This window comes from Chrysemys picta, chromosome 1, assembly GCF_011386835.1.
Source record: "Chrysemys picta bellii isolate R12L10 chromosome 1, ASM1138683v2, whole genome shotgun sequence".
Lineage (NCBI taxonomy): Eukaryota > Metazoa > Chordata > Testudines > Emydidae > Chrysemys > Chrysemys picta.
In genome coordinates this window covers 111070826-111097648 of record NC_088791.1, presented here as the reverse complement: position 1 = coordinate 111097648, position 26823 = coordinate 111070826, and the positions used below count along the sequence as shown (strand labels likewise).

The 26823-nt window shown below is 46.6% G+C and overlaps 1 protein-coding gene across 6 annotated transcripts; it reads left to right on the top strand.

Moving 5' to 3' along the window:
* Positions 1-16: 16 nt before the first annotated feature.
* RAD52 (RAD52 homolog, DNA repair protein) lies at positions 17-26729 on the top strand. 6 transcript variants are annotated; one of them, XM_065582507.1, is made up of 12 exons: positions 17-273; positions 9554-9642; positions 13645-13746; positions 14210-14303; positions 18260-18327; positions 18600-18718; positions 18806-18881; positions 21406-21602; positions 22474-22607; positions 23410-23490; positions 25340-25579; positions 26099-26729. In XM_065582507.1, exons 2-12 carry the CDS (start codon positions 9556-9558, stop codon positions 26155-26157), a joined length of 1257 nt encoding a protein of 418 aa, XP_065438579.1. In that variant the 5' UTR covers positions 17-273; positions 9554-9555; the 3' UTR covers positions 26158-26729. The 6 variants fall into 6 exon arrangements, with proteins under 6 accessions (XP_065438579.1, XP_005288034.2, XP_005288033.2 ...); XM_005287977.5 differs by having other exon boundaries at positions 26-273; positions 26096-26729; XM_005287976.5 differs by having other exon boundaries at positions 26-273; positions 23407-23490.
* Positions 26730-26823: the final 94 nt, after the last annotated feature.

Below are 26823 nucleotides of genomic sequence, written 5' to 3'. Positions count from 1 at the left end.
CTGCGCGGGCCTCTCCTGCCTGCGCCGCGCGAGCTAGGGAGATTCGGAAGCTGCTGCGCCCCCTGACCGCTGGGCTGTTGCTCCTGGACCCTTAGCGCGTGCGCGTGCGCCGAAGTGGCTGTAAAAAGACCGTCACGAGGTCAACGTCGTCCCTGGCGCGTCTGGTGTAGGCGGGAAGTTTGTCTTTTCCCGCTTGCCGTAACCACGTTCTCGATAGGGTAGAGCTGCTGCTGCTGAAGAAAGGAGTGGAGCCCCACCCCCACTCACGCACAGGTATTGAGCGAACCAGCCGCGTGGGGGGTGGTGCCCGCCCCTTATGTGGTCTCCCGGTGGATGCACAAGCGCCGCGCCCCCGCCGTGACTGGCTGATAGACCCTGTGGGGTAGCGCCCACCCCCACCGTGCCGGGGCCGATGCAGACGCAGCTTCCCCCGGGACGGAGAGTGACGCCGCCTCCGCTCCAGAGCCGGCTCTCGGCTGAGCACGCGGGGCCTCGTTATTGAAACGGCGCTAATGTCGCAGCGGGCCCGGCCACGACTTTCCGCGCGCTCGGGGGCGCGGGGCGGCTGCGATCGGGGAGCGGCCACGAGACACGTGCCCGGCCGGCCGCGATGGGAGAGCCGGGCGCAGCAGAGCCGGGGGCGGAGTTGGAGGGGAAGGGGGGGGGTCTCTGCCCAGAGTTAGGCGCCGTCGTCGTCCCCCGACGAGCTGTCGACATGAGACGCCTTCGCCGTAGGTCGTTCAGATCAACGTGATCCTCGACTGGGAGAGTAGAAGTTGCGGGGGCGTCTCCCAAGGCCAGCCCCGCGGTAGCTGGGGTAGATGTAGGATCCTCCTGCTCCTTTCTTACAAGGAGGATCAAATGGCTGATACTGTGGACATTTAGGGTATGTCTACACTTACCCTTTAAAGCTCAAAAAGTCCCTTGTTTGCGCTAAAACTCTGGGAGCATCTACGCTTGTTAATGACTTTTTGCCGTTAAGTAAACCACCTTCGCAAGAGGCATACAGCTCTTACCGCTGTTTTTTATGTGCTGCTGTGAAAGTGAAGACACGTTCTAGCAGTGTAAACACCCTTTGGCCTCCGGAGGATATCCCACCGTTCCAAAAGCGAACACCCTGGCCAGCTGCTCTGACGCATGGACATCCGCCCCTCCACCTGTAAGCCCCAGGAAGTTTGAAGCTCCCTTTCCTTTTGTTTGTAGATGGCGTGGGGAAAGCAGCCAGACAGCAGGAGGTGTTTTTTTAAAAAATGCCACAGAAGAAACAAGGAAGTAATGGGGCTCCTGAGGCCTGGTCCCCACAAACCCCCCACTTCAGACTAAGGTATGCAAATTCAGCTACGTTAATAATGTAGCTGAATTTGAAGTACCTTAGTCCGAACTTACCGCGGGTCCAGACGCGGCAGGGAGGCTCCCCCATCGATGCCGCGTACTCCTCGCCGAGCTGGAGTACCGGTGTCGACGGCGAGCACTTCCGGGATCGATTTATCGCGTCTAAACCAGACGCGATAAATTGATCCCAGAACATCGATTGTCTGCCGCCGGACCCGGAGGTAAGTGTAGAAGTACCCTTAGAGACTAAGGGCAATACAGGGCACTTCTGCTCCCTCCCTCCTCCCACAAGACCTATCGAGATAGCTGCACTGTGGGATAGCTGTCCTACAGCGCTGCTCTCATAGGGGATCGAAGTGCTGGTAGTGTAAACACTCTCTGACACCTGAAGAATTGAGTGAGTACACAAACCAGTGCTTTACTTTCACTGGTTCACTATCACCAGTGAAACTTACAGCGCAAAAACTCTGTAAGTGTAGACATACCCTTAAATTATCATCACCGAACATCTGAGCGGTATAGAGTAATTCACACCTTTCAGAGATACTGTTACAGGCTCCATGGGCTGATCTAGATGTCTCTGTATTGGTATGTGTTTTTGTGATCATAAAAGCTAGAGACTTTTTTTGTTATTGGTGTTTTTTAAAGTGAAATTCTGGGGAACAAATTAACTGCTTGAGAGCGATGCCAATACACCATACTGCTATGTACCAACCCAAGCCCTGTCTAACATACAGAATTTTTTTACAACGCAATCTAAGGTCTGGTCTACACTATAGACCTATATTGGTATAACTGTGTTGCTCAGGGGTGTGAAAGAGCCATACCCCTGAGCGCTGTAGTTGTACTGACCTAACACACACACACACGTGTGCAGACAGCACTTCTTCTGCCAACATAACTACCGCCTCTTAGGGAGGTGGATTAATTAAGCTGATGGAAGAGCTTTCTTCCAGTGTCTTTGTTAAAATACTACAGCAGTGGCAGCTGCGCCAAAGCAGTGTTTTAGCTGTAGACTTACCCTGAGACAGCATATCTACCCTTCTCTAGTAGAAAACAGGAAAAGTGGTGCATGAATGACAGCCTGCAGCGTGTGCTTCCACATATGGCAGCAGCAACCCAAGGGGAAAAGTGATCTGAAGGAAATGGGTACTGTGTCTTGCACAGGACTAAAGTATTCTAACAGCCTCAAGTTTAAAGACTACATTTTGCAACTTAAATAATTTTCTGTAAAGAAAGACAGCAACAAGCTAGAATGGAACAGAAGCACATATAAGTCTCAAAGAATGAGATGCATAGTCAGTACCGAAGAAGTGGGCTGTAGCCCACGAAAGCTTATGCTGTAATAAATTTGTTAGTCTGTAAGGTGCCACAAGTACTCCTGTTCTTTTTGTGGATACAGTCTAACACGGCTGCTACTCTGAAACCTGTCAGTACTGAACTAATATCCCAGATTCATTTAGGGTTTACTGTCCTGCTGCTTGAAATGCTATCTTTGTACCTGATAAAACAACTACATTTTTTAGTACCTGTGGCTTGAATGACTTCATACTACTTTTAATATTATAAAAGCAGGGATGTTAGATGCTCTCCTGGATTAATTTCTATTCTGTTAATTGCATTCTACCAAACTAAATTCCCACGACACTTACACATGGATATTGTGTTTGTCACTGCCAGTCCCAAACAATCGTGCAGTATTGCTGTGTTTTGTTACACAGCTATGTTTTTCCACTATAGAGGTGACTGAATTGGTTTGTGTAAAACTGGTATCTCAGTCTGAGTTTGTAAAGATCTTTGGTATTCTTCTGAAAGAAAGAAGTTATATAAATTAAAGTTATTCTGAGATTTTTCATGAGATGTTTAAACACAGAATGTGTGCGCAATAAGGGTCCGCTCTCCAGGACAAGCCATTTTCTTCTACATCATTTTACAAATGTGAAAGTTTAAAATACTGAGTAATGTGACCAAAGTGAAAGGTTACTTGTGTCAGGTAAGCTGCGTAATAAAAAGTCCCCTATAAAGTTTACACACACTATCTAAATTCCACTGCAATTTCAGTTTGATACTGTAACATTCCCAGTTTGTCCTAAACTGTTACGCAGCATTTTTTGTGCCCTGTTAAAAACACATGCAATGTTCTACTTCAAAGATTGCTCTATCCACCACTGAAATGCAGCTATCTGCATATAGTTTATATATTGGTTTGTCTGTAAAATGCGGTGGGAAGGAAATATTGTAGAAGGAAATATCCTATATAATTGTAGATTATCTAAAAATAAGAAAAATGGGATAAATAGGAATTTAGAACAGAATGCACTGGATTGTCTCCAGTACCAGCCAGCTAAGTACCTCTTTGAGCTCACATGTTTGACTAGCTTGCTCTGGGTGGGATCTGTGGAATGATTGTTATTGAAAGAATGTAAGAGATTTTCACTCAGCAAACCATTGCCTCACTCTGAAGGAAATTTCTTATCACATACTGAAAAAAGGGGTAACATGCTGGGGAGGAAGAAAATAAGAGTATTATGAACTACAGATTGCATGAAAAATTGTTTTAGTGTGTGTGTGTGTGTGTGTGAGTGTGAGTGTGTGTGTGGCCCTTGGACTATCATTTCCCACAATAGCTATGTTCAGTTGGAACAGTGAAGCTGGTAGCCATTACAGGGGAACTTGTGAAACTTTCTCAGCAGCTAGATAAAAACTGTGGAACTCCTTACCGCAAGAGATAAGAATAAACCACATTCACCTCACCACTTTCAGAACTCTATCCAAAATTAATTTCTTTGATTTGGCCTTCTCAAAACAATTACTTTATTTTTAAAAACAACCTACACGCAGATTACTCTGACACATTGAATAAAGAAGGGGAATAATTTTATTTTTAAAAAGCTTATGGGGTGTTAAAGTACTACAGTAATAGGCACTATAGAAGAACCTAGATGGGCTAATTGGTTGTGGAATTTCCTGCCAGCTGAGGTCAGGATAAAAAACTGTAGGGCCATGATCATTTTTGGAGCACAGTGCAAAACCTAGATTTTTGTGCATCTCTTTCCTTGACGATGGGTGGGGAGGAACTGCCTGGGACCCTTACAGGGCAAATTTGAAGAGAATTACCTGTAAATAATAAAAACGAGGAATCCTTTTGGCACCTTAGAGAATAACAAATTTATTTGGGCATAAGCTTTCGTGGGCTATAACCCACTTCATCAGATCCATGGAGCGGAAAATACAGTAGGCAGGTATAAAAATACAGCACATGAAAAAATGGGAGAGTTGCCTTACCAAGTGAGGGGTCAGTGCTAACAAAAGCATGTGGGATTAGCACAGAGGAGATCCACAAGCCAAAATAAAGAAAACCTGATTATGTCTACCTAAACATTCCCTATCCCAATGAATCCTGCTAGGTATGGAAAATAATTTTTCATACCTGGTTCAAACCTTCAACAGCATTCCTGCTTATAGCATTGCTGCTCTGTGTTCCTCCAATCCAGACAGAGCAACAGACAAACAAACTTTCCCTTTGTTTCCCCATTTAAAAAAAATCTAGCCTTCCCATTGGCTCTTTTGGTCAGGTGCCCACTTTTTTTCCCTTTACCTGAGGGACTTTTTAATCCTTTACAGGTAAAGCAAGTAAAGAACAGCTACCAAGAGGGATTTTACAGCTAACTGGCTGGCTGGGTGTCCATCAAAGGGAGCTATCCCCCCCCTTTATTTATCACACGCCCCCCAAATCACAGACCGTGCTGGCCAGCCTGGTTCAGGTTGGGTCCACACCGGCTGGGATTTCTTCCTGGAGATTTAGGAAACAGTTAATAAGATGCATGCACCTCTAATTTTACTAATAATTACATGAAGAACTAATCAGTACTTTTTACAGTTCAAGGACTACAATAACTTAGAATGCCGGGACATTTTTACCCGGCTGATTCTGGGAAACCTTCCCGGGAGAGTGCATCAGCCACTTTGTTAGAGGCTCCTGAAATGTGTTGTATCTCAAAATCAAAGTATTGAAGAGCTAAACTCCACCAAAGAAGTGGGAACCAGAACCACCGGAGAGGCCCATGCACTCTCAGAGGGGCGGATTACACCCATCTGTAACATGTCCATGTCTGTTGTCCACCTTAGGGCTCTGAACCGCCGATGGGCATGCTCGGGTGTTAGCCCCATTCTAATTCTGGCCTTTTGTTTAAAAAGTTTGTACTCGTTCATGTTTTCTTTAGGCATTTCAGCTGCCACCTCTGCTAAGAGTCCATTGAGCTGCGGCCTCAGGTCCACCATATACTGGTCTATAGGGGTATTGTATCCAAGGCAGGAGCTTTTGCAATTTTCTAAGAAGGCCTCTGTATCATTGCCTACCTTGTATATGGGAAATTTCTTGGAATGGGGAGCGGTACCTGGAGAAGGATTGTTAGGGCTATCTGATCCAGCTTAGCCTTTTCTAGCTCTAAGCGCTTCAGGCTCCACTTCCAAGTACTTCGCCTCTCTCCTCTTCTCTGCTTCTGCCTCCAAGCGCTTCACCTGCATTTCTGCCTCCAAGTGCTTCACCTGTCTCCTCTCCACTTCCAACTCCAAGCACTTCATCTGTAGGAAGAAATCCCTGTCTTCCGCAGTCAGAACTCGGTCTGGGTTAAGGGCATCCCTCCATCCTGGCATCTGGATCTCGGTTGTGGGAGGGCTGACCCTTCCCTCCTGGGAAGTTCCCAGTCCCCCACCTTTTCTCTGCATTTCTGTCATGGAGTTGGATGTCTAGGCTTGATCTGGGTCTGTCTTCTCTGTGGTGTGCCGCTTTGGGAAGACTGGTTTCTCTAGGGTTTCGGTGCCTGACCTCAACCTCATGCATAGGCTGCCCTACTTAGCCTAACTATTTCGTTGCCATGAAGCTAGAAAAGAAAAAAAACTGCTTGTTGGACTCTGGCTTTGCAGGCTAACCCTTTGGCATGCCTGTTCCTCCTCATTGGTCCTTCTGGTCAGGTGCCAACTAGGTGATTTGAGCTGCTTAACCTCTTACAGGTAAAGCGATTCAGTACAGCTGCCAAGGAGGGATTTTATGCCACCCTTTTCTTCATATTTATGACAACTTGCCACTCCAGGCTTGTATTAAACTCCCAAGGTTACAGCTTCTCTCTGACCTTGGCTTGGTAAACGCTGCCACCACCCAAATGTAAAAAAATCCCCATTGAACCTAGGAAGGAGCACTTGGGAATTCCTCCCTGTGGCGTATACTCAACCCTTTCACCCCCCTCTGGGGAAGAGCTGAGAAAGAAAACAAAGGAAATTAGCTGTGGCCACCAGCTAATCAAACAGCATATGCACAAACCTCTTAGGACACAAAAATCCAAATCCTTCTTAAAAAAGGTAAATTTTATTAAAACAAAAAGAAAGAAAATACATTTGGAACTTAGGCTTTTTCTAGATTTTAAAAGAGCAAATCCAAAAATTAAGCACTGAAACTAGCTTTCTTGGGGGTTCAGCTTAAAGGTTACAAGCAAACAAAAGCATCAGGGATTAGTACAGAGGAGATTCACAAGCCAAAATAAGAAATAAACCTGATGGCGTCTAACTAAACATTCCCCATCCAAATGATTTCTTCTAGGTATGGAAGATACTTTTTCATACCTGGTTCAAACCTTACACAGCATTTCTGCTTATAGCATTGCTGCTCCATGTCCCTGCAGCCCAGAGAACAACAGACAAAAAATTGTAGCCTTCCCATTGGCTCTTTTGGTTTTTTTCTTTACCTTGGGGACTTTTTAACCCTTTACAGGTAAAGCAAGTAGAGAACAGCTACCAAGGGGGATTTTACAGTTAACTGGCTGGCTGGGGGTCCATCAAAGGGAGCTACCTCCTCCCATTCATTTATCACACATGTGAGCTGTCTCAAGTGCCCATCCCTGCAGAAAATTTTCCCCTTTCCCCCCCAGATATTACGGAGCACAAAGCAGGCAACTATAACCATGGGGATGTTAGCTTCACTAAGGTCCAACCTTGTTAGTAAACTTCTCCAGCGCCCTTTTAAACAACCAAAGGCACATTCAACCACCATTCTGCATTTGCTGAGCCTATAGTTGAACCGTTCCTTACTACTGTCCATATGGCCGGTCTATGGCTTCATGAGCCATGGGAGCAAGGGGTAGGCTGGGTCCCCCAGGATAACTATGGCATCTCAATGTCTTCAGTGTTCATTTTGTGGTCTGGAAAGAAAGTCCTGGATTGCAGCTTTTTTAACAGACCCAAGTTCCTAAAGATGCGCTCGTCATGAACCTTTCCCAACCATCCTACGTTGATGTCAGTGAAACACCCCCTGTGATCCACCAGCGCTTGCAACATCTTTGAAAAGTATCCCTTTCCGTTTATGTACTCTTTGTCAAGGTAGGCTGGTACCAAGATGGGGATATGTGTGCTATCTCTCGCCCCATCGCAATTAGGGAACCCCATCGCAGCAAAACCATTCACTATGTCCTACACGTTTCCCAGACTCACTACCCTTCATAGCAGAAGTTGATTAATGGCCCTGCACACTTGGAGCACAGTAGCTCCCACGGTTGATATACCTACTCCAAATTGATTGCTCACTGACCAGTAACTGGCGTTGCACTCATCCAAATAGCGATCGCCACTCACTTCTCCACTGTCAGAGCAGCTCTCGTTTTTGTGTTGCTGATCTGCAGGGCAGGGGAAAGCTCTGAACAAAGTTCCTGAAAGGTGGCCTTCCACATTCGAAAGCTCTGCAGCCTCTACTCATCATCCCATAGCTGCAAAATGATGCAGTCTCACCAGTCAGTGCTTGTTTCATGGGATCAGAAATGGCTCTCAACAGAGTGCAGCTGCTTGTTCTGTGACTGCCAGCAGCAACTGTGAATTATTTTTTTTCAATGGCTTGCAGCAGGGCTGCTTGCAGGACATGGCTTTGTTCCGCGCGACGGACCCTACTTCAGTTCTGGAAATACTGCAGGAGAAGGTGCAAGGTGTTTGAGATGCTCACAGCAAGAGTGCACAACTGAGCAGGCTCCATGCTTCTGGGGTTATGGCGTATGCGTGGAGGTTTTAAGGCACGAAAACCACTGGGTTGTTTGCCGTTGATATGAGGGAGGGAGCACAGTGCATCATGGGATGTTGACGCAATGTTCCCATTCTCTCCTGCGACAATGTTTTTGTCCCATGAGGCATTGCACAAACTTCCCAAAATACACTGCGGCAAGTTGCACTTTGGGATAGCTACTCACGATGCACTGCTAGTGAGGACACACTCCAGTGAGATAATGACCATGGTTTGGCCACACATAATCAACTTAATTAATTCGGAGGCTCACGGTTGAATTAGATAAAGTCGACTTAATTTTGTAGTCTAGACAGGCCCGAAGATAAACCAGACAAAGGGGTTGTTAGTGGGGAATTGCAATGTCCATATGGAGAGTTAGTTCAGAATAAATATTGTGTTTTAAATTCACACCCTAACTTCCACATAGAAAAAGCCCTGAGGGGAACAATGAATGTGGAAGATAAAACAGGTTGAGGCTATGGATGAGGAAAAAAGTAGCAAAAGCCCATCTCTACCAGAAGTTAACAAAGTTATAACACTGTAGATTATGTTTAAGAAAAGTGGTTATGTTGCAGGGATCTGGTAGATTTGCTCTTGGGAAGCAAAAAGTGAATTATTAATCAAAATGAATTTCCATTGGAACTGCGGTTGCTCATTAGAATTAAAAGTATAATATTGGTATAATATTGAATGCATCCTTTATGAGGGGATTTCTGCTGCATGCTTACAGTGGGATGGACTACATACTAAGGCCTTGGCTACACTTACCCGCTAGTTCGGCGGCTGGCAATCGAACTTCTGGGTTCGACTTATCGCGTCTAGTCTGGACGCGATAAGTCGAACCCAGAAGTGCTCGCTGTCGACTGTGGTACTCCAGCTCGGCGAGAGGAGTACCGCGGAGTCGATGGGGGAGCCTGCCTGCCGAGTGTGGACCAAGGTAAGTTCGAACTAAGGTACTTCGAACTTCAGCTACGTTATTCACGTAGCTGAAGTTGCGTACCTTAGTTCGAATTAGGGGGGTAGTGTAGACCTGGCCTAAGTCTCTTCTAGCCTACAATCCTAAAAGTCTTCAGTGAGACTATTGTATCTGTTGCTTTCTATTCAGATGTTTTGGGGTTTTTGTTTTTCCGATGATGATGATTCAGTGTTTATTATTTGTTTTCTTTCCTTTGTCTTTAGGAATGTCTGAAAGTCAAGGGACAAACAGTGGAAGCCACACCAGCAAGATTGGTTCCAACAGTGGTAGCTCTGCTGTGTGCTTTGGACAGGTCAGTCTCTCTCCATCTAGAACAGAGCTGGAAGTCATCTTCTTGCACATCAGGAAATCTCACAAAGCACTTAATTGTTTTTAATGCAGGATGCTAGTTGTATGTTAAAATCATACCTCACCATGATAATCTACATCCTCATTACATTTTCCCCTGCTGGTGGCAGAGCTGTCTCTCCAACACTAATAGCTTTTATCTGAATTACTCAGAGAAAGGGCCTTGAATTATTTTTTAAAAGGACAGAAAGAATGTTTTCCTTTTTCTGATGGATTGGACTGTGTTGGGGAGTAGGTACACTCTCCATTATGGGGCAATGGGTTGTGGGAGGGATCAAAGCAGAGATTTTAGCAGTCTAAGTGGCTTGGCCTCCCACGTCGCCACAGCTGCCTGGCCCCTAGTGTAGCGTGGCCCAATGGCCAGAGTCCACAAGGCTATTCTTTTGTTCAGGGCTGCTCGACCTCATGGCCCAAGTCTTTCTAGCAGCCCTGTAGCTCAGAGCAATATGGCCCAATGGCTAAAGTCAGTAGGGCAGGCCTTCTGCTGCGCAGTTCGGCCCTCTGGGCATCAGCTGCCCCACTGGTGGGGCAGCCAGGATAGGAGGACCCACGCCCACCCTGTTGCACCAGGTCCCAACCCAGGACTAGGAAACAGTGCTTCCACAATCAGTCTTGGTCACCCAGTACCTTAGTCCTGATCCCTGGGTTGCTTCCTACCCTTCCTTCCAAGTCTGGTAGTCTTATGGCCTCCATTGTCTCTCCTCTATCGGCAGCGGTGGTCAGCTGGGGGTCCGTTGGAGCCTGAGCCCAACTTGCTTCCAGATCTTGGTTGTGCGGCTATAATATTTGGTTCATTGGTCACTGAAAGGTGGCTGCGGCTCCATGCAGCCCAAACGGCATCATGACAAATTGATATAAGCCAAACGGGGTAGGGAAGGCAGTCTTCTCAAAGGAGGCCAGTGTCAGGGGTATCTGCCAATCCCCCTTAGTTATATGTGATGTTGAGGTGAACTAAGCACTACCCAGACGCTCGAGGAGCTCACCTACCCGAAGCATTGGGTAGGTGTAGAACCAGGAGATAGCGTTAACTTTCCTGAAATCAATACAAAATCTGATGGCCCCAATAGGCTTTGAGACCAGTACTATCGGATTCCGCCACTCTCTCTGAGATTCCTCTACCAGCCTTAGGGACAGCTTGGTTTCCAGTTCTTTTTGGATGGCTCCCTCTATCCTCTTAAGGTGGTTGTTTCGTACCTTCTGACCCAGGAAGGTCGGTCAGTCACCTTGTGTCAGGAGTGGTTGTGGTGGCCGGTGGCCTGGGTTGGTGGAGGGGGCTCCTACATTGGCCTTGTGTGGTCCCCGCTTGGCTGGATGACCTCGGTTTCCTGGGCTCCCTGGTCTATGGGCTTTGCTGCTCTGACCCTCAACAGTCATGTAGTCTTCCAATAAGAAGACAAATTCAGCAAGGGTTGCCGGGCAGTGCCGTTGCACCCATTCCTTCCCATGGTGGGTAGGATTTGGGTAAACTGCTCCAGTGCCACCGTCTCCACCACTTGAACTCTGATCCATTTCTCTGATTCCAGCCATCACCAGCAGTAGTCCCAGGAGTTGCTGGGCTGCGGCCTGGCCTTGGGCAGGTACTATTGCACAGAGTCGTTGGCGGTACATCTCAGGACTGACATCAGCCTGATCCAGGATGGCTGCCTTCACTTTGTTGTATCCCAATGCCTCATGGGGGTGTAAGTTCCGGTAGGCGGTCTGGGCTGGGCCAGTTAAGTAGGGTGCCAAGAGGGTAGCCCACTGTACTGGTGGCCACTGGGCCTGACTACCCGTTTGAATGGCACAAAGACCGCCTCAGGGTCATCACTGGGCCCCGTCTTAGTCACACAAACTGGCAGTCCCACCAAAACAGTCCTCACCTCTGGTCCTGTTGGTGCACTTGGTGTTGGGTGGCCAGTTCCTACACCATCTGGCACTGCTGCTCCTACTGTTGCACCATTAGGAGCTGCTGCTGTGATCTGCTGTAGCAGCTGGTCTGGTGTTGCTTCTTGTTGTGCCGCCTGCTCCTGCTGACTCTCCAGCAACCACTTCAAAATCCCAAGTGGCCTGGCCTCCTGTGTTGCCACAGCTGCCCCAGGCCCAGGGCAGCACCGCCTAGTGGCCAGAGTCAATGCAGCCACCCTTCAGTGCAGGACAGTGCAGCCCAGTGGCCAGAGTCCATAAGGCTGTCCTATTGTTCAGGGCAGTTTGGCCTAATGGCCCAAGTCTATCTAGCAGGCCTGTAGCTCAGGGCAGTATGGCCCAATGGCTACGGTCAGTAGTGCAGTTCACACCAGCGGGGCAGCTGGAGTAGGGGGACCCAGGCCCATCCAGCTCCACTGGTCCCAACCCAGGACCCTAGGGAACCAGTACTTCCACGGTCAGTCTTGGTCACCCAGACCTCAGTCCCAATCCCTGGGTCACTTCCTACCCTTCCAAGGTTGGTAGTCTCATGGCCTCCCCGTCTGTTCTCCAGTAGCGGCAATGGCCAGCTGGGGGTCCATTGGAGCCTCAGTCCGACTGGCTTCTGGGTCCTGGAGCTCCAGCAGTCTCCCTTTAGGAGCCTGCAACACACATCTGCTCTCATCAATGGCCAGCCCAGATTGAGCTACTCCCTTTTATACTCTGGTTCATCTGAAGCATACCCAGCAGGTGCATGGAGGTGTGGCTTCCTCAGCCCACAGTGTGAGGTTAACCCTTTCTGAACCAGTGCAGGGTAGGTACACCCCATCACAGACTGGTTTATCTTAATAGTGGATGACATGCCCCAGGCTTACTTATAAAAACATGCATTCTCCTCTATTGGTGGAGAGAAGGTAGCTGTTTTCACTCCGCCATTGGAAGAAACCAATTGACAGAGTTTGCCTTTGGCCTTGCATTGTGAATTCTCCTCTCCATGCCATTATTTCTTCAGTTAGCTGATGAATATGATGTCTTTGTATGTTTGTACACAATGCTCTCTTTCTCTTTTGCCTGATGGTATATATTTCTGTATAACTGCCAGAAAAAAAATGGACAGTTATTCCTAAAAAAAGTTAAATGGAACAATACATTGAAATCTAAATGTTAAAACCTCATGATTGTGCATTAGAAATTTTTTGTTTAAGTTTCATGCTGTTTGCTTGAATTATATTGCCTGGCAGGATGGGAGTTGGCACAGCTCTGAGGATCTCTTAAAATTCCACTGTTTTGCAGGTGAATAGAGCGGCAAGATAGAGGATTAAGCAAAATTCCCTTTGGAGAAGGCCAGCTCCGTTCCTTAGTTAGGGTGAAGGGTGGTGCTGTTGAGTAGAAAAAGACATCCACACTACTATTCAGACAGGAGCTGGAATTGAACTCCGTTCTCCCCCACACACACCGATATCCGTGCAGAACAGGAACACTCACTCCACATTCATGAAGACATACTTAAGCCTATCTGTATCTGTTGCAGAGTGTGTATAGATTCTAACTAACATTTCTACCAGTGCAATAAGTAGTGACACCTAGTTGATCTTCTGACTAATATGAGTGGTGCTGATAGCAGGAATCCCTATGTTTCATGCCCCTGCAGCCTGGACTGGACTTTGCACATGTTACAAGTGCTGTAGGATTTCATAGGGATGGGAGCAAGGGTATTCTTTCAGACTGGTGTGCTTGGCTGAGTTCTATCACTTTGTAATTGGTATGTTTGCTGCTTGGGAGAATTGGAGAAAAGTTGTACAGAATTTAACAAAGATCATTGATCCATCTAATCTAGTTCCTTGCAAGAGCAAGCAATATCACCAGCATAATACACCTACCCCATGGAGCAAAGTAACTTCCTTCCTGAGCCCTTTGACTATCCTTTACATCCTGAAGCATGAGAGTTGAATACTCATCTTCTCCTGGAAGATTGGAATAAAGAAAAATGGGATGAGAAAGGTGTGGGGGAGGTAATAGAGTGAAGAAACTAAAGCTGTCTGACTCTGCTATGCTTCTATTAAAGAACCAGTATACAGCAGATGAATACCAGGCCATTCAGAATGCCCTGCGTCAGAGGCTGGGTCCAGAGTACATCAGCAGCCGGCAGGCTGGTGGAGGACAGAAGGTACAAATAAGTGTGTATGCAGAAACTTTGTGGGTGGGGAGTGGGAGAGAGAGAATTCTTCACTATAAGAAACTGTCCCTTGCTCAGCCACTGATTTCTTTGGCAAGTCACTTAACTTTCTCCTTCAGTTTCTTCATCCTTTAAATGGAAATAATATTTACCTACTTCATAGGATGTTGGGTGGTATTAATTAATTGGTCAGTACTTTGAACATGTAAATCACTATATAAATGCTACATATTGTGTATAAATTATTTGGGGTTTTTTTCCCCTTTCTTTTGTGTTCACTAAATCTGCCTCTCTCAGTTGTGCCATCTTCTTCTGGAGATTGGGCTTGGAAGGGACCAGCTCTTTTTTCTTTGTTTGCACACAGGCAAATGTTTCTTGAAATTAACAGGGTTTCTTAGTGCGGTACAGCTATGACTGTAAAGGACTTTTTAAAATTCACTATTCCTCTTTTCAGGTTTGTTATATTGAGGGTCACAGGGTCATCAGTCTGGCCAATGAAATGTTTGGCTATAATGGCTGGGCTCATTCAGTCACTCAGCAGAATGTTGGTGAGTATCTTTTTCCAGGCTCTGAGAATTTGTGTTCCTGTTGCTTCATACTTAGGGTCTGTAAAGTGGCAGAATGTGGTCCCTGTTTGAGAAACCATCTTTCCTGGAACTTGTTCAGCTGAAACAGCAGGAAACATGTCTTTAAAGTGACAATCCCTGTAAAAGACGCAGATGAAATTTTGGAGCCTACAGGCTCCTTGACAGTTAGGAGAAAGCAAAATCTGTCCTGCGTGTAAAGAAAACCCTGTTTATGTTCAGTAGTTCAACTTTGTGTAATGGGACTTCTGAGTTACTGAAAATGAGTTTATTCGGCCAAGTGGGGATGACTGGGCCAAAGCATTGCATCGGGACTCTTCCATCTGCTTAACCCTAGCAGCCCCGAGCAGTGTTCCCTCTAACTTTTCCCATGCATGTGCGAAATGAATTTTGTTATGTGCACCAATATGGAGGTGATGTGTGACACATCACCTCCATATTGACACACACAACAAAATTCATGTGGCCGGGGTTGGGCCAAGGGGTTCGGAGTGTTGGAGGGGGCTCAGAGCTGGTGCAGAGGACTGGGGTGTGGGGGTATGAGGACTGGGGGTGCAGGCTCTGGGGTGGGGCCAAGGATGAGGGGCTCAGGGCTGGGGCAAAGGGTTGGGGTAGGGATGGGGAGGGCTCTGGCTGGGGGTATGGGCTCTGGGCTGTGGATGAGGAGTTTGGGGTGCAGGTTGCCCCGGGTCTACAGCAGGGAGAGAGGACTCCCCCCAGCTCTCTCTCTTCCCGCAGCAGCACCTGGGCTCGAGGGAGAGGCATCTCTCCCCGCCACAGCCCTGAGTGCTTATGTGGCACTTAATAGGCTGCTGTGCGGCTGCGCAGCTTAGAGGGAACTTAGGCCCTGAGCCAACTGTCAACCACGTGCAACTGCTACCCGCAAACAAACATCTCAACTTATGCATCCCCCCACTTCAGCTATGGAACTTCCTGCAAAATACCTCCTTGTGACCAGCATCCAGGTCCTGAGACACTCTTCGGGTAATTGCTCATATGTGTCCCCATATTTGGGATATCTGTAGCCAGGTACACAAACTCAAAGTTTTGGCTAACAGTGCCTCTTTGAGCCATGCACACACTCCTTGATGCTGTGCATTGTGCAGATGGCAGAAAGGAGACCAATCCTAACTGCCCTGAGTTTTTTCTGAACACTGCAGGAGCAGCAAGTTGAAACACTGCGGTATCCCCAGTACTTTCTTCAGTCTATTCTCCTTTGAGTTTGTTAGGGTGCCCTTAGCTTTCAGTTAAGTTTGCACTCTTAATTGTTAGGAGTCACTATTGCAGCTTTGTTCGGGACCAAACTCCATTGGCCCTGACCCCTATGTTCTTAGGTTCTGGACAATGTTACATGGTTCAGGCCTAGTGGTCTCTCTTCATTTACCATTCATGTTGTGGCTGTTGCTAGTAAAAAAGACTAGTTGTAGTCTCTCTGCATTGTGCGGTGTGAGAATGGTGACCATGAAGAGTGCTTTTAAGTGCCTTAATAAAGGACAAAATCCATATTGATGCTTGGTCTGCATCATTTTCACCCCTCACACTAGAAAGAAGAAGGAGGGCCACCTCAAACTTCATCTGTTGGAGAAGACACTTGAGGTTCATACAACAAAGTGCAGTACTGAAAGATCAGCACATTCACTTTGAGAGTCTAAGTCTGGTGCAGGGATTACAGTGAGAAGCTCCTAAACTGCACCAGCATTTCAGCCTGGTGATTAGAAGGTTGGTGCTGGCTTCCTCACTAATGAATTCTGATAAGAAAGCTGGAGAGTTACAAAGATCTGAGAAGCACATTTTTAGAACAGTGTCAGTCTAGTGGATCCTCAGCATTTAAGGGACTGACAGCCTGCTGGCGCTAGATGTTTCTCATGACATTGAAATAGAGTGGAACCCTTTCGTGTCACTCCATACATTGCTACACAGTGTCACTTGTTATGGTTCAGTATCAACAGATCCCAAGAGAAAGAATAGTTACTCAACCGTCCCTACAGTAACTGTGGTTTTTCGAGATGTGCTGTCCACATAGATTCCACCCTTGTACATGAGATTGTATTAGTTTGGCCAGTGGTGTCCATTGAGACCATGTTAGGGGCCCTCATGCCTCCCACCAAAGGACATAAAGGGTGGAGCGGGCCCAACTGCCCTTCAGTTTCTTCATCAGTACAGAATCCTATAGGTATGCGAATGAAGTAGCAGGGAGGCAGTATGGGTTGTGTAATCTGTATAGACAACACATCTTGAAAAAACGCTGTTACTATAGCACAAGGAACCATGCGTTGTTTGTCAATTGTCTGCATGGATTCCACTCAGAGTGACTAACAAGAATTTTTCTGTTTCCTTTGAGGCGGGTATTAAGAGGCCTACGTGAATAGTCTCTGCAGGACAGTCCTACGAAAACTGGCATCCAACCTGCCAGCCTGTACTAGGGAATAGTGACTAATATGTGGATTGAGCTCCATGTAGCTGCTTTACATGTTTCAGATATGGGAGCCTTCCCACTATGACTGAGTGGATCTTTCCTACCCTTACTCACAACAGGTTCTTAGGTACTCGGAAATGCATTCAGATAATATCTGTATGAATATAGATTGCCACTTAACCCTGTCAGAAAGATGCCAGAAATACCCTGGGTGTGTTCCTGAATGATCTTGTTCTGCCTAGATAAAATGACAATATTCTCTTTACATTGAGTGTGTGAATCTTCTCCTCACTCAGGGTAGAGTGAAGTTTAGGAAAGAAAACCTAGAGATGAATGGACTGGTTTATGTGGAACTATGAGGGGACTTCGGATGAGGCCTCAGAGTAACTGGTACACTGTACACAGGGGGCCTTAATCTCTCCTATCTGATGTAATGGCCACAAGAAATGCACTACTCATTGACATGTGGTAACGGGAGCAGGTTGCTAAGGACTCAAAAGGGGAACCGTCTACTTTGCTAGTACTATATTAAGGTCTCAGGAACAAGGGAGCTTCCCAGTGGGTGAAAAATATGCATGAGTCACTACAGGATTGGAAACTGTATGGCCCTAGATAGAATAGTGATGTTGAGATATTCATAAAAATGGTAGAAATGCAGGGCTGGAAGGAATGTCAAGAAGGCTTCTAGTCCATCTCCCCACACTGAGGCAAGATCAGATATACCTAGACCGTCCCTGAGAGGCTTTTGCCTAACCCTGTTCTTAAAACTTCCAATCACAGGGATTCCACAACCACCTTGGGTAAACTATCCTTATAGTTAGAAAGTTGAGTGTATTGAGATCTGAAAATAAGCATCTTGCAAATCAAGACCTGTGAACCAATCTATAGCATCAAATGAACTTAACTAACTCTAAACTAAATTGTAATGATCTAAGGTGAATCAAACAGTATGCAGGTGAGACCATATCTCTTAGGGAGAGATGCTGGGGAGTGACCAGCCAATCAGAATAGAGAAACTTGGTATTTCTTCAGTGGTATTGATTTTTCTGATAGCTAGTTGCCTGAGAAGGGTTTTAAACCCCCCCCCCCCCCCAACCTCACACCAGGTACTTTTGCAAATAAGTTTTTTTAGGTGGTTCACATTTAGGGCATGTCTATACTATGGGCACTATAGCGGCAAAGGTGCGGCACTGCAACTATGCCTCTATAGGGCCGTCGCACAGATGCTTCCTATGTCATTTGAAGGGGTTTTTCTGTTGCTGTTGGTAATCCATCTCTCAGGCATCAGTAGACAGATGAATTCTTCTGTCGACCTAGCCATGTGTACACTGGGGGTGTAACTATGGCGCACAGGGCACGGTAGGTAGGTCGATCTAAATTTTATGCGTAGACCAGGGCTTAGTGTTTAAGCTTTCTAGGAAGATGAACATGAGACAGAAATTTCACCCTGTGATATACTGTTTGGGTCTCCATTGTAACTCCATCTCCTTCCTGCTCTCCCCAGATTTCGTTGATCTCAACAATGGCAAATTCTATGTGGGAGTTTGTGCATTTGTGAAAGTCCAACTCAAGGTAAATGGATGTATTTTTGTTTGCTCCATTTGTCAGTGAACTGCTAGTTACTTAAGAACCATGAATGACAGTACTAGTGTGTGTGGAGCTGGACTGCAACACACCATGTTACTGTGTCAAACCAGACAGTCCTGTGGGCCCCTGGAAAGCTGAGCTTACTACAGAGTAAATACAAGTCCACTCAATACACACAATCCACATAAGAGATATATAGTCAGATGTGTGAAAGCAAAAGTTCCAACAGTACTGCATTTTTTTAACTCACCCCATAGGATGGGTCGTACCATGAAGATGTGGGTTACGGAGTGAGTGAAGGCCTGAAATCTAAGGCGTTGTCCCTAGAAAAGGCAAGGAAAGAAGCAGTGACAGATGGACTGAAGAGGGCACTCAAGTAAGTGGAGAACCAGTACGTTGCCCTTCTGCTTGCACAGAATAAAATGTTAAATTCTCAGTCATGGCAGGCTCTCTTGTCCCTCAGGTGCTTTGGAAATGCTCTTGGGAACTGCATCCTGGACAAAGACTACCTGCGATCAGTGAATAAACTTCCTCGTCAGGTGCGATATGAGGGGCTTTGGAGAAAGCAGAATAATTTAGATTGCCAGGAACCGTTAGTAGGTCATTGGTTCCATCCCCCTGTATTGACAGGGATGGAAACCATTATATCTAAACCATACTTGCTAGCTGTGTGTGTGAATGTGTCCAGCCATTAATGTGTCAGTGACAATGATTCCACAGCCTCCCTTGGCTGCTAGTTAGTTTGTCTGAACTGTTCTTTGTAAAAGATTTTCCCAATAGTTCATCAAAATAATGCCATTCTGATGCTTAAGCCCATTGCTGTTTCGCTCTCTCCATTTGTCTTGTTTACTCTGTTCTAGTCAGGTTGTCATACCATTCCCATCAAATGGTACCCGAGCACCAGACCATTCTGTATCATTACCAGTAGTGGGTCCAGCTACACCCTTGCTGATAATAATTTAAATACTAGTGTAGACAAGGATGAACTATTTCCAGGCCCATATCAAACCAAGTTACTCAAACCACTGTACTGTGCTTTGTACAGTAGAGCTTCTTTTACACTAGAAATTTTTCATATAGTAGCCTGCAGCTACTGTCCCTAGTCCACCTTCACCATCTGTAGGCGACAGTGGGAACTCTAGTCTAAATAAAGTGCTGGCAGCCAGTGCTTTTCCCTTACACAGCTGTCGAAAGCTTCAGCTCTCCCCGACAGCTTGCAAAATACCAGTGCAGAAATCTTCAGCATACAGAGAACTGAAAACTTAGGGGCTAAGAAAAATAAACTGAATGTAACACTGTACTGGTCTCCTGTACTGATTGTATCATTCATTTTTATATTTACCATAATAAAACCCCTCCAGTTTTTGATCTATTTGAAGGTACCATACAATTTCCAGTATACTGTAGAAATGAGAAGGGCTTGCCACAGACTTTAGTTCTAGTTTACCAGAGTCTTGTATACAGAAGTAGAGCCCTGGGCATGCTTACCTTAGGGAAGAATCCAGGAGGAGCAGCCATCAGTACCTGTTGGAGGGTGCCATATTGGAATCAAGTGGGTGGACTTGGAGGTGCTGATTTATAATCTCACTCAGTACCACATGGTGACTGAAATGCAGTATTGCAGCTTCCTGTGGAATTAATATGGAAACTGCAAACTCCAAAATTGTACGTGGTCGGGAGGGATTTCTGCTGTCTTTTGATTGGCCTATCAAAACCAGCCAACCTTAAGACAGAGACAGCTAGAGAAACATCATTTTAATGTTTAAAACCAAAAATACATGATGAAAGAGTTGGAGGGGGAACTGATTGGTTGAAGCCAATGAGCCATGGCCCTACAAATTTAGTCTTCAGTCCTTAAGCAAAGTATTTGAGGCCAGAGTTCTACTAAACTTTGTGCTTCATTATGAGATGAGGCCTTTGTACTTTTTATATAAGCACCCCTTTAACTACGGTCTTTTATCTTTTTCCCCAGATTCTGAACATGCCCAGGGCTCAATCTTTTCTCAGACTGATACTTTCCAGACCTTTTATAGTTGCTGTTGCTCGCTTCAGGGCACTCTCTGGTTTGTCTCTTGGGTGGTACCCAAAGCTAGACATAAGCTTTTTGACTTAACCAAGGTTAAACCCTGAAGAAGAATATCTTAATTTTTTTACATGGAATATGGTATTTCCCTTTTTAGTGGCACATCCGCTATAACCCTTAATGCCGTCTCAGCATCCCCACCCATCTGTTATTTCTTCACTACTATTATGTAAGAATTTCTAAGGTATCCATCACCATAGGTAATAGCTGTATGTTGAATCGGTTACACTTTCTGTAATGAATATGAATTATTAGAATGTGATTCACATGTGAAATCTGTTTATTGCTGGAACAGTTTTCATTAGAATAAATCCCTTTGTGGCTTTTTAGTTAAAGGCGGCTATTTGCCATGGTTAACAGTGGTTCAGGGATATGTATGGTAATTGCTCAAAGCTAGTGTCAGTAGCACATGGCCATCTTCTTAGATTTCTGCACTTACAAGTCCAGGCTGGGGGGTACAGTGTCTCCCTCTGTAGCTCTGTCTAGCTTCCCGCCCCAACAGTGTGCTCAGTTAAAGGGTGGGGTGTATTTTTCCACTCCTGGGTTGGAGGGTGAAGACAGTTCTCTGGCCAGATCTAATACAGGTCTGTGCACACATTTATGAAGTTAACATTATTGTAATAGCTGGTGTTTACTACCTTGCCTGCTTACATACCATGGGGATTGTCTGGATTCTACTACTTTTATATTTTAAAATTCTGTTGTGTGTGTGTTAGCTAGCACTGCCTCTATACAAGCACTGTGCTGACACTGCTAATGATGGTGCTCTGCAAACGCTCACATTAACTCCTTTCAGACTACAGAACCCAAACAGTGCTTGGCAAGTGGGAAGGGACAATACCTGCCTAAACTAGTTTAAGAGCAGCTAGAGAGGAAGAGACAAAACATGAAATGTTACAGAGACTCAAAGCATCTTCTAACTTTTGAGTTGATGAGGGAGGGGGAATTGAATCATAATCCATTGACCATTCTTATACTAGCTGCCTCCTGAGTTGGATTTGGCCAAAGCAAAAAGGCAAGACTTTGAGCCCGCAATAGAGAAGGCTAGATACAGTAGCTGTCTGCAGAAGCAGAGTGCAGGGCAACCCCAGCACTGTGAGAGCCTGTCCCCACGCAAACCTGAACAGGAGGTGACTTCCTTAAGCACAGCTGAGCAGGAGCAGCAAAACAGCTCCAGGTGAGTGTTAACCTGAGAATATATTTTTAGTTTATTATTTATATTGTACAATAAATGAGCAGCCAGCGCATGTTCTAATCACTCTTGGCACTTAAAATGTACAGACTCCCCCAATCACTCCCACAATCCCACCTCCCTGGAGCTGCAGGAGCATGTACGAGTCACCTTGAGGAGCCCCCTGAGTCAGTGAGCTTGGGGCTGGTTCTCGCCTTAATTCAGACAATACCAACTCTATATTTGATCCATAGGTATTATACCATACATTTCTCCAGGGACTAGCAGAAGGCTTTTAGGGGGCGTTCAGGCATAAGGGAGTGCTGCATTACAAGGTGCATAGCACAGGCTCTCTAAGCTAGAGAGTACGAGTCCAGCAGCAGGCACTGGGAGAACCCGGAGCGTCCAAGGCTGTTCCATCTCTACTTCTGCCTGCACATGGCCACACAAGGTGTCTAATAATCACCTACACATGCAATATTTGCATTGGACTGAGCTCCTCAAAGTGCAGAGCCTGGTACAAGCTGTGATAAACCTTCTCATACCTCATTCAAATCAGTTTCTGCTACTGGAGTAAGGGATAGGTTTATGTAAATGATTCAGACAGGAGAGCTGGGTTCTAGCCAGAAACTGCCTGTATGAACTTGGACAGGGCCTCATTGTGCCTTAGTTTATCCCTCTAAGCACCTCTGAAGTTGTAAATAGTTAATGCTTGTAAAGCATGTTGGGACTTGGGGGCCCTTTCGTTGGAAGGTGTGATAGAAGCGTTAACTACTATCGTATTTTCCCTGGCGTGCTATTGCTATAAGCATCCCTCTTCCTAAGGTGTAACTGTAGCTGGAGCGCCATCCAACTGTGTGTTTATTTCTTGGGACAGACATAACATCACCTTAGTCTGTGGGAGTGATGCTACTTACCAGCGGAAGTTACGACAGAAGCAGCTTCAGCAGCAGTTCCGGGAGCAAATGGAGAAAAAACAGCTGGCAGTAGCCAATCCAGTCAGCAAACCGGGTAAGAGACACCACTGCGAATCTGCAAGTCCAACAACCTAGACTATGTCTACACTACAGACATTACTGCAGCTACACAGCTCTAAGGTCTCCTATGTACCTGGTCTATGCCGATGGGAGAGAGCTATTCCCTGGGCATAATTAAACCACCCCCAATGAGCAAGGGTAGCTATGTTGGCCAGAGACCGGTCCATGCTGGCAATTCTGTTGGTATAACTTAAGTCTGGCAGGGGTGTGGGTTCTCTCATCTCCTGACTGACAAAGGTACTAGTGTAGACATAACACCCCCCCACCTGTGAATTAGGCTACGTGCAGGGCACAAGCGTGGCTGACAGGGTTAACCCCTCATCAGCTGCCTACTTTTACCACCTCTTATCTGAGTGAAGGAAGCTATAAAAAAGGAAATCTGAAGTTTTTAATACTTGTTCCCTATAGGGCAGGGATGTGGGCTCAGACTGGACATGACCAAACTTGCCCCTATGTTCTCTTAGGAAACGTTAGGCAGTGCTGCTGTAGAGCAGCAACAGGAAAGACTGGGAGAACCAAACCTCTGCTCATGCTGCAAGAAATTTCAGGATGTTTCCCTTGTCCTTACTAAGCCTTACCAAATACCATCTCCTGCCTTACCGCTATACCGTCCTTTCCAGCAAAGGGCAAGGAGTGGCTATTGAATACCTCGTATCTGGGATCAGGTGCTGCTGGTTTTTCTGATCTTACTTGACTCTCTTCCCCCTCAGGAGTTAGGTGGTGTCCTTTTGCATTTCTGGCACTAATAGCTCCCCTTTGTTACCTGTGCCCAGCAGCCTCTCATCCCTCACTGGTGAAACACAGCACTCCAGCAGCAGCACAACAAGAGCAAACTGCAGAAGAGGAGTTCTTTGCAGGTCAGCAAAGAATGGTAGCTAAATGTTCACAGAGGCGGAGGCAGGATTTAATGAAGGGATTGGGAAAGTGGCATGGGCACCACTTTTTCTTTAGCAATAGGAAGTGGCAACACTAACCCTTAGAGGTGGGGAAAGACATGGGCAGAGGTGTGAATTGCTTCATGACCATACACTTAAACCTCTCCTAGTGATGAAACAGCTCCTACAATTAGAGCAGGCCTGCACAACTCATAAAGCGGCGAGGGCCATATTACTCCAAAGAAAACAGCTGAGGGCCGAAACCCCCCAAGCGCTGCCAACCCCCCACCCCAGCACCACTCAGCTCCCCTGAAACACAACACCCCCCCCCAGCACCGCCTGCCCCACGGAAACAACCCCCCGGCCCTGCTGAAACACACATACCCCCAGTGCCACCTGCCCCGCGGAAACAAATCATCCTTCCCCAGTGCCGCCCCACCGAAACAGCAGTATTGAACCTCGGTAATTTGTTATAGCGGGCCCCTAAGGTAGTATAATTAAGTTAAAAGAAAAATGTCTTTTTGCTAGAAGTAGAATAAGATCTTCCCCCCACTTTGTAAGCAATTGCCTTGTTGAATGAATGAGGTGTGAATGAGGAAGGGGTGGAAGGCAGGCACCTCCAGACAGCTGCAACCCTTGGAGAGGGCAGGGTCGACTCTAGCATTTTTGCCGCCCCAAGCAAAAAAAATGTTGGCCGCCCCCCCCTTTTTTTTGTGCCCCTCTGCCCCCCAGGCCTGGCCCTGCCCCAACTCCACCCCTTCCAAATCCCTTCCCCAAATCCCCAGTCCCGCTTCCTCCCCCGGCATACGGAGGTGAGCTAGGGTGGGGGAGCGCAGGAAGTAACGGGGGGTAGAGGAACCACTCCTCGCTCCAGCTCACCTCCGCCGCCTCCCCCAAGTGCCCCACGGCTTGGCTTCTCCTCCCTCCCAGCCTTGCTGCGCGAAACAGCTGTTTCACACGTGGAAAGCCTGGGAGGGAGGGGGGAGAAGCGAAGCGGCGGTGACACGCTCAGGGGAGCAGGCGGAGGTAAGCTGGGGCGGCGGGGCACTTTTTCCCCCTGCCTTGGAGTCGGCGCCTATGATGGCTGGCACCAGAATGCCACCCCTAGAAATGTGCCGCCCCAAGCAGCTGCTTGTTTTGCTGGTGCCTGGAGCTGGCCCTGGGAGAGGGGATGGGAGCCAGATCAGTAGAACAGGTCAGCCACCTTCTTCTCCGCTCGCCTTCTCACCCCCCGCCAGTGCCCGCTCGCTCGCCTCCTCAGCTCCCCTCCCTCACCCGCCGCTTGCCTACTCACCCCCCCCGGGCCACACAGTGAGCCCACCTACTCAACCCCCGAGGGCCGCACAGTGAGCCCATGGGGGCCACATGTTGTGCAGGCCTGAATTAGAGGGTCACTAGAAGGAACCTGCCTATAGGAATCTTTTCTTGTAGCCATTAGGGTTCACACAGATTTCAGTCTTGGTGCATATACATGTGAGATCAGATTCTTTTCAGCAAGTAGTGTCTGTTGGCTGCACATGTATCCTTTAACCCTACACCTGAAAGCATAAAGTGCACAACAAGCCCAGCTGCCCCTCCTTCCATCTTACTGCCTGTAGCTGCAAGACAGAACCCTTGAAGTGTCTGCTTCTCTTAGGGAAGGTGATTTTTCATTTTAGTTTGAGTTAGATCAATAGGCAAAAGGAAACTTAACATCAAGCTCCTTTATAGTTTAACCCCTCTAGGGGTCAAGTGAGGAAAGGGTGGACTGGTACTGGAACTGCGCTTCCTTCTCTGGGCTGCCACACTGTTCTCTTCCCTCTTTGTTATGTATGTCTTTGAATTGTTCCAGATGACCCTGAGCTTTGGGACATTCCCCTAGAGACCACTACTCTCAGTGATACGGAGAGCCACAAAAAAGGAGCTGTAGCAGCCCAGGCTCCTGCAACGCCTCTTGGACACTATCACATGATGACTCGCAGCAGGACCCCTCAAACAATGAACCCTAAGAAAGCACATGAGAGAGCTGCACAATGGCAGGTGTCCCCTAGACACAGGCCTTACAGCCCCTCTTCCAACCAAGGTGCACCAGGTACGTACTGTAAAAGGAGTGTAAGTGGCTACAGTGAAGTGTAAGCAGGAGGAAGCCACGGAAGAACAGAGAGGTGATCGTGCTGAGTAGCAGTATGTGAAACTGAGCAGGGAACACAATTCAGTTTGTGAACACTTCAAGCACATTCCAGCAAAATGACTAGGGAACTGTCCTAGCATGGAACTCAGTTGTGTGATTTACTCACTGAAGTAGAGGGCTGTCCTCCTCCATAGACTGCTTTACACTTTCAAACCCCAGCTAGCACTTCTTTTCAATCTTATAGTTTTTAGGAGGGCTGTTAAGGGTAAGGGAGGGGGAGATTTTTTTGTTTTTACCAGAACCTGAACATAAGACTTAAGCTCCTTCAGGGAGACAGATCTCCCCAGAAAAGCAACTTGGCCATCCTCCATGCCCTTCTAGGTAAGAGAGAAAAAACACTGACAAAAACATAGGTAAGTTTTGGAAGTGGAGAAAAGCAGAATAATTTGCCTACTAAGGACCTGTTGTCTTATTCAGCAGAGTGCAGCCCATACAGGAAGAGCCAAGGTATGAAGAAAAGGAAACTGGAACCCTCCTAACAGACAGGACAGCACCCGAAGTGTTACTTTCCTCGTGATCATTTGAGCATTACAACCATATTTTCAGACGCACATCTCAAGAACCTGTTTAAACACAAGAAAATCTAGTGCATTAGATCCACGACTTTCATGCAATGCTAATCATTGACAATCTTCTGTCAGAACTCTTTACTTACTTTAGCCCCTCATAATGTGCTTGATGTCCCCTCTTGTGGTTAAAAAGTTTGATGCATTATTTCTTCCTGAGTGAAGCAGTTGGGGAGCCTGCCCAGTGCCAGGGCCTGTTATTTTAACTCCTTCGGAATGACATGAAATGTAACTCTACTCCCTGCAGATAACTGAAGGATGCCCTACTACTTTGCATTTCATTAGAGGGAGTAGTTTCCTTTAATGTGGATAGGATTCAGTAAGATCAGATCCTGGAAATAATTATTTGAATGGAGATTTTAGTATGTGGCTGGATGTGTTACAAAGGACTAAAATTGACTAGTTCTTTTTAGGTACTTGTGTTTTTATATTAAACTTTATCCCCTTTTCTTACGGAAAAATGTGAATAAACATGCAAAATCAGAGTATTAGTTAAAGAATCTCATTTGTAACTGTGCAAGGGGGCAGCAGCATGTTTACTTGGAAGATAAAACAGTCACCAGGGCAGGGGACATATTC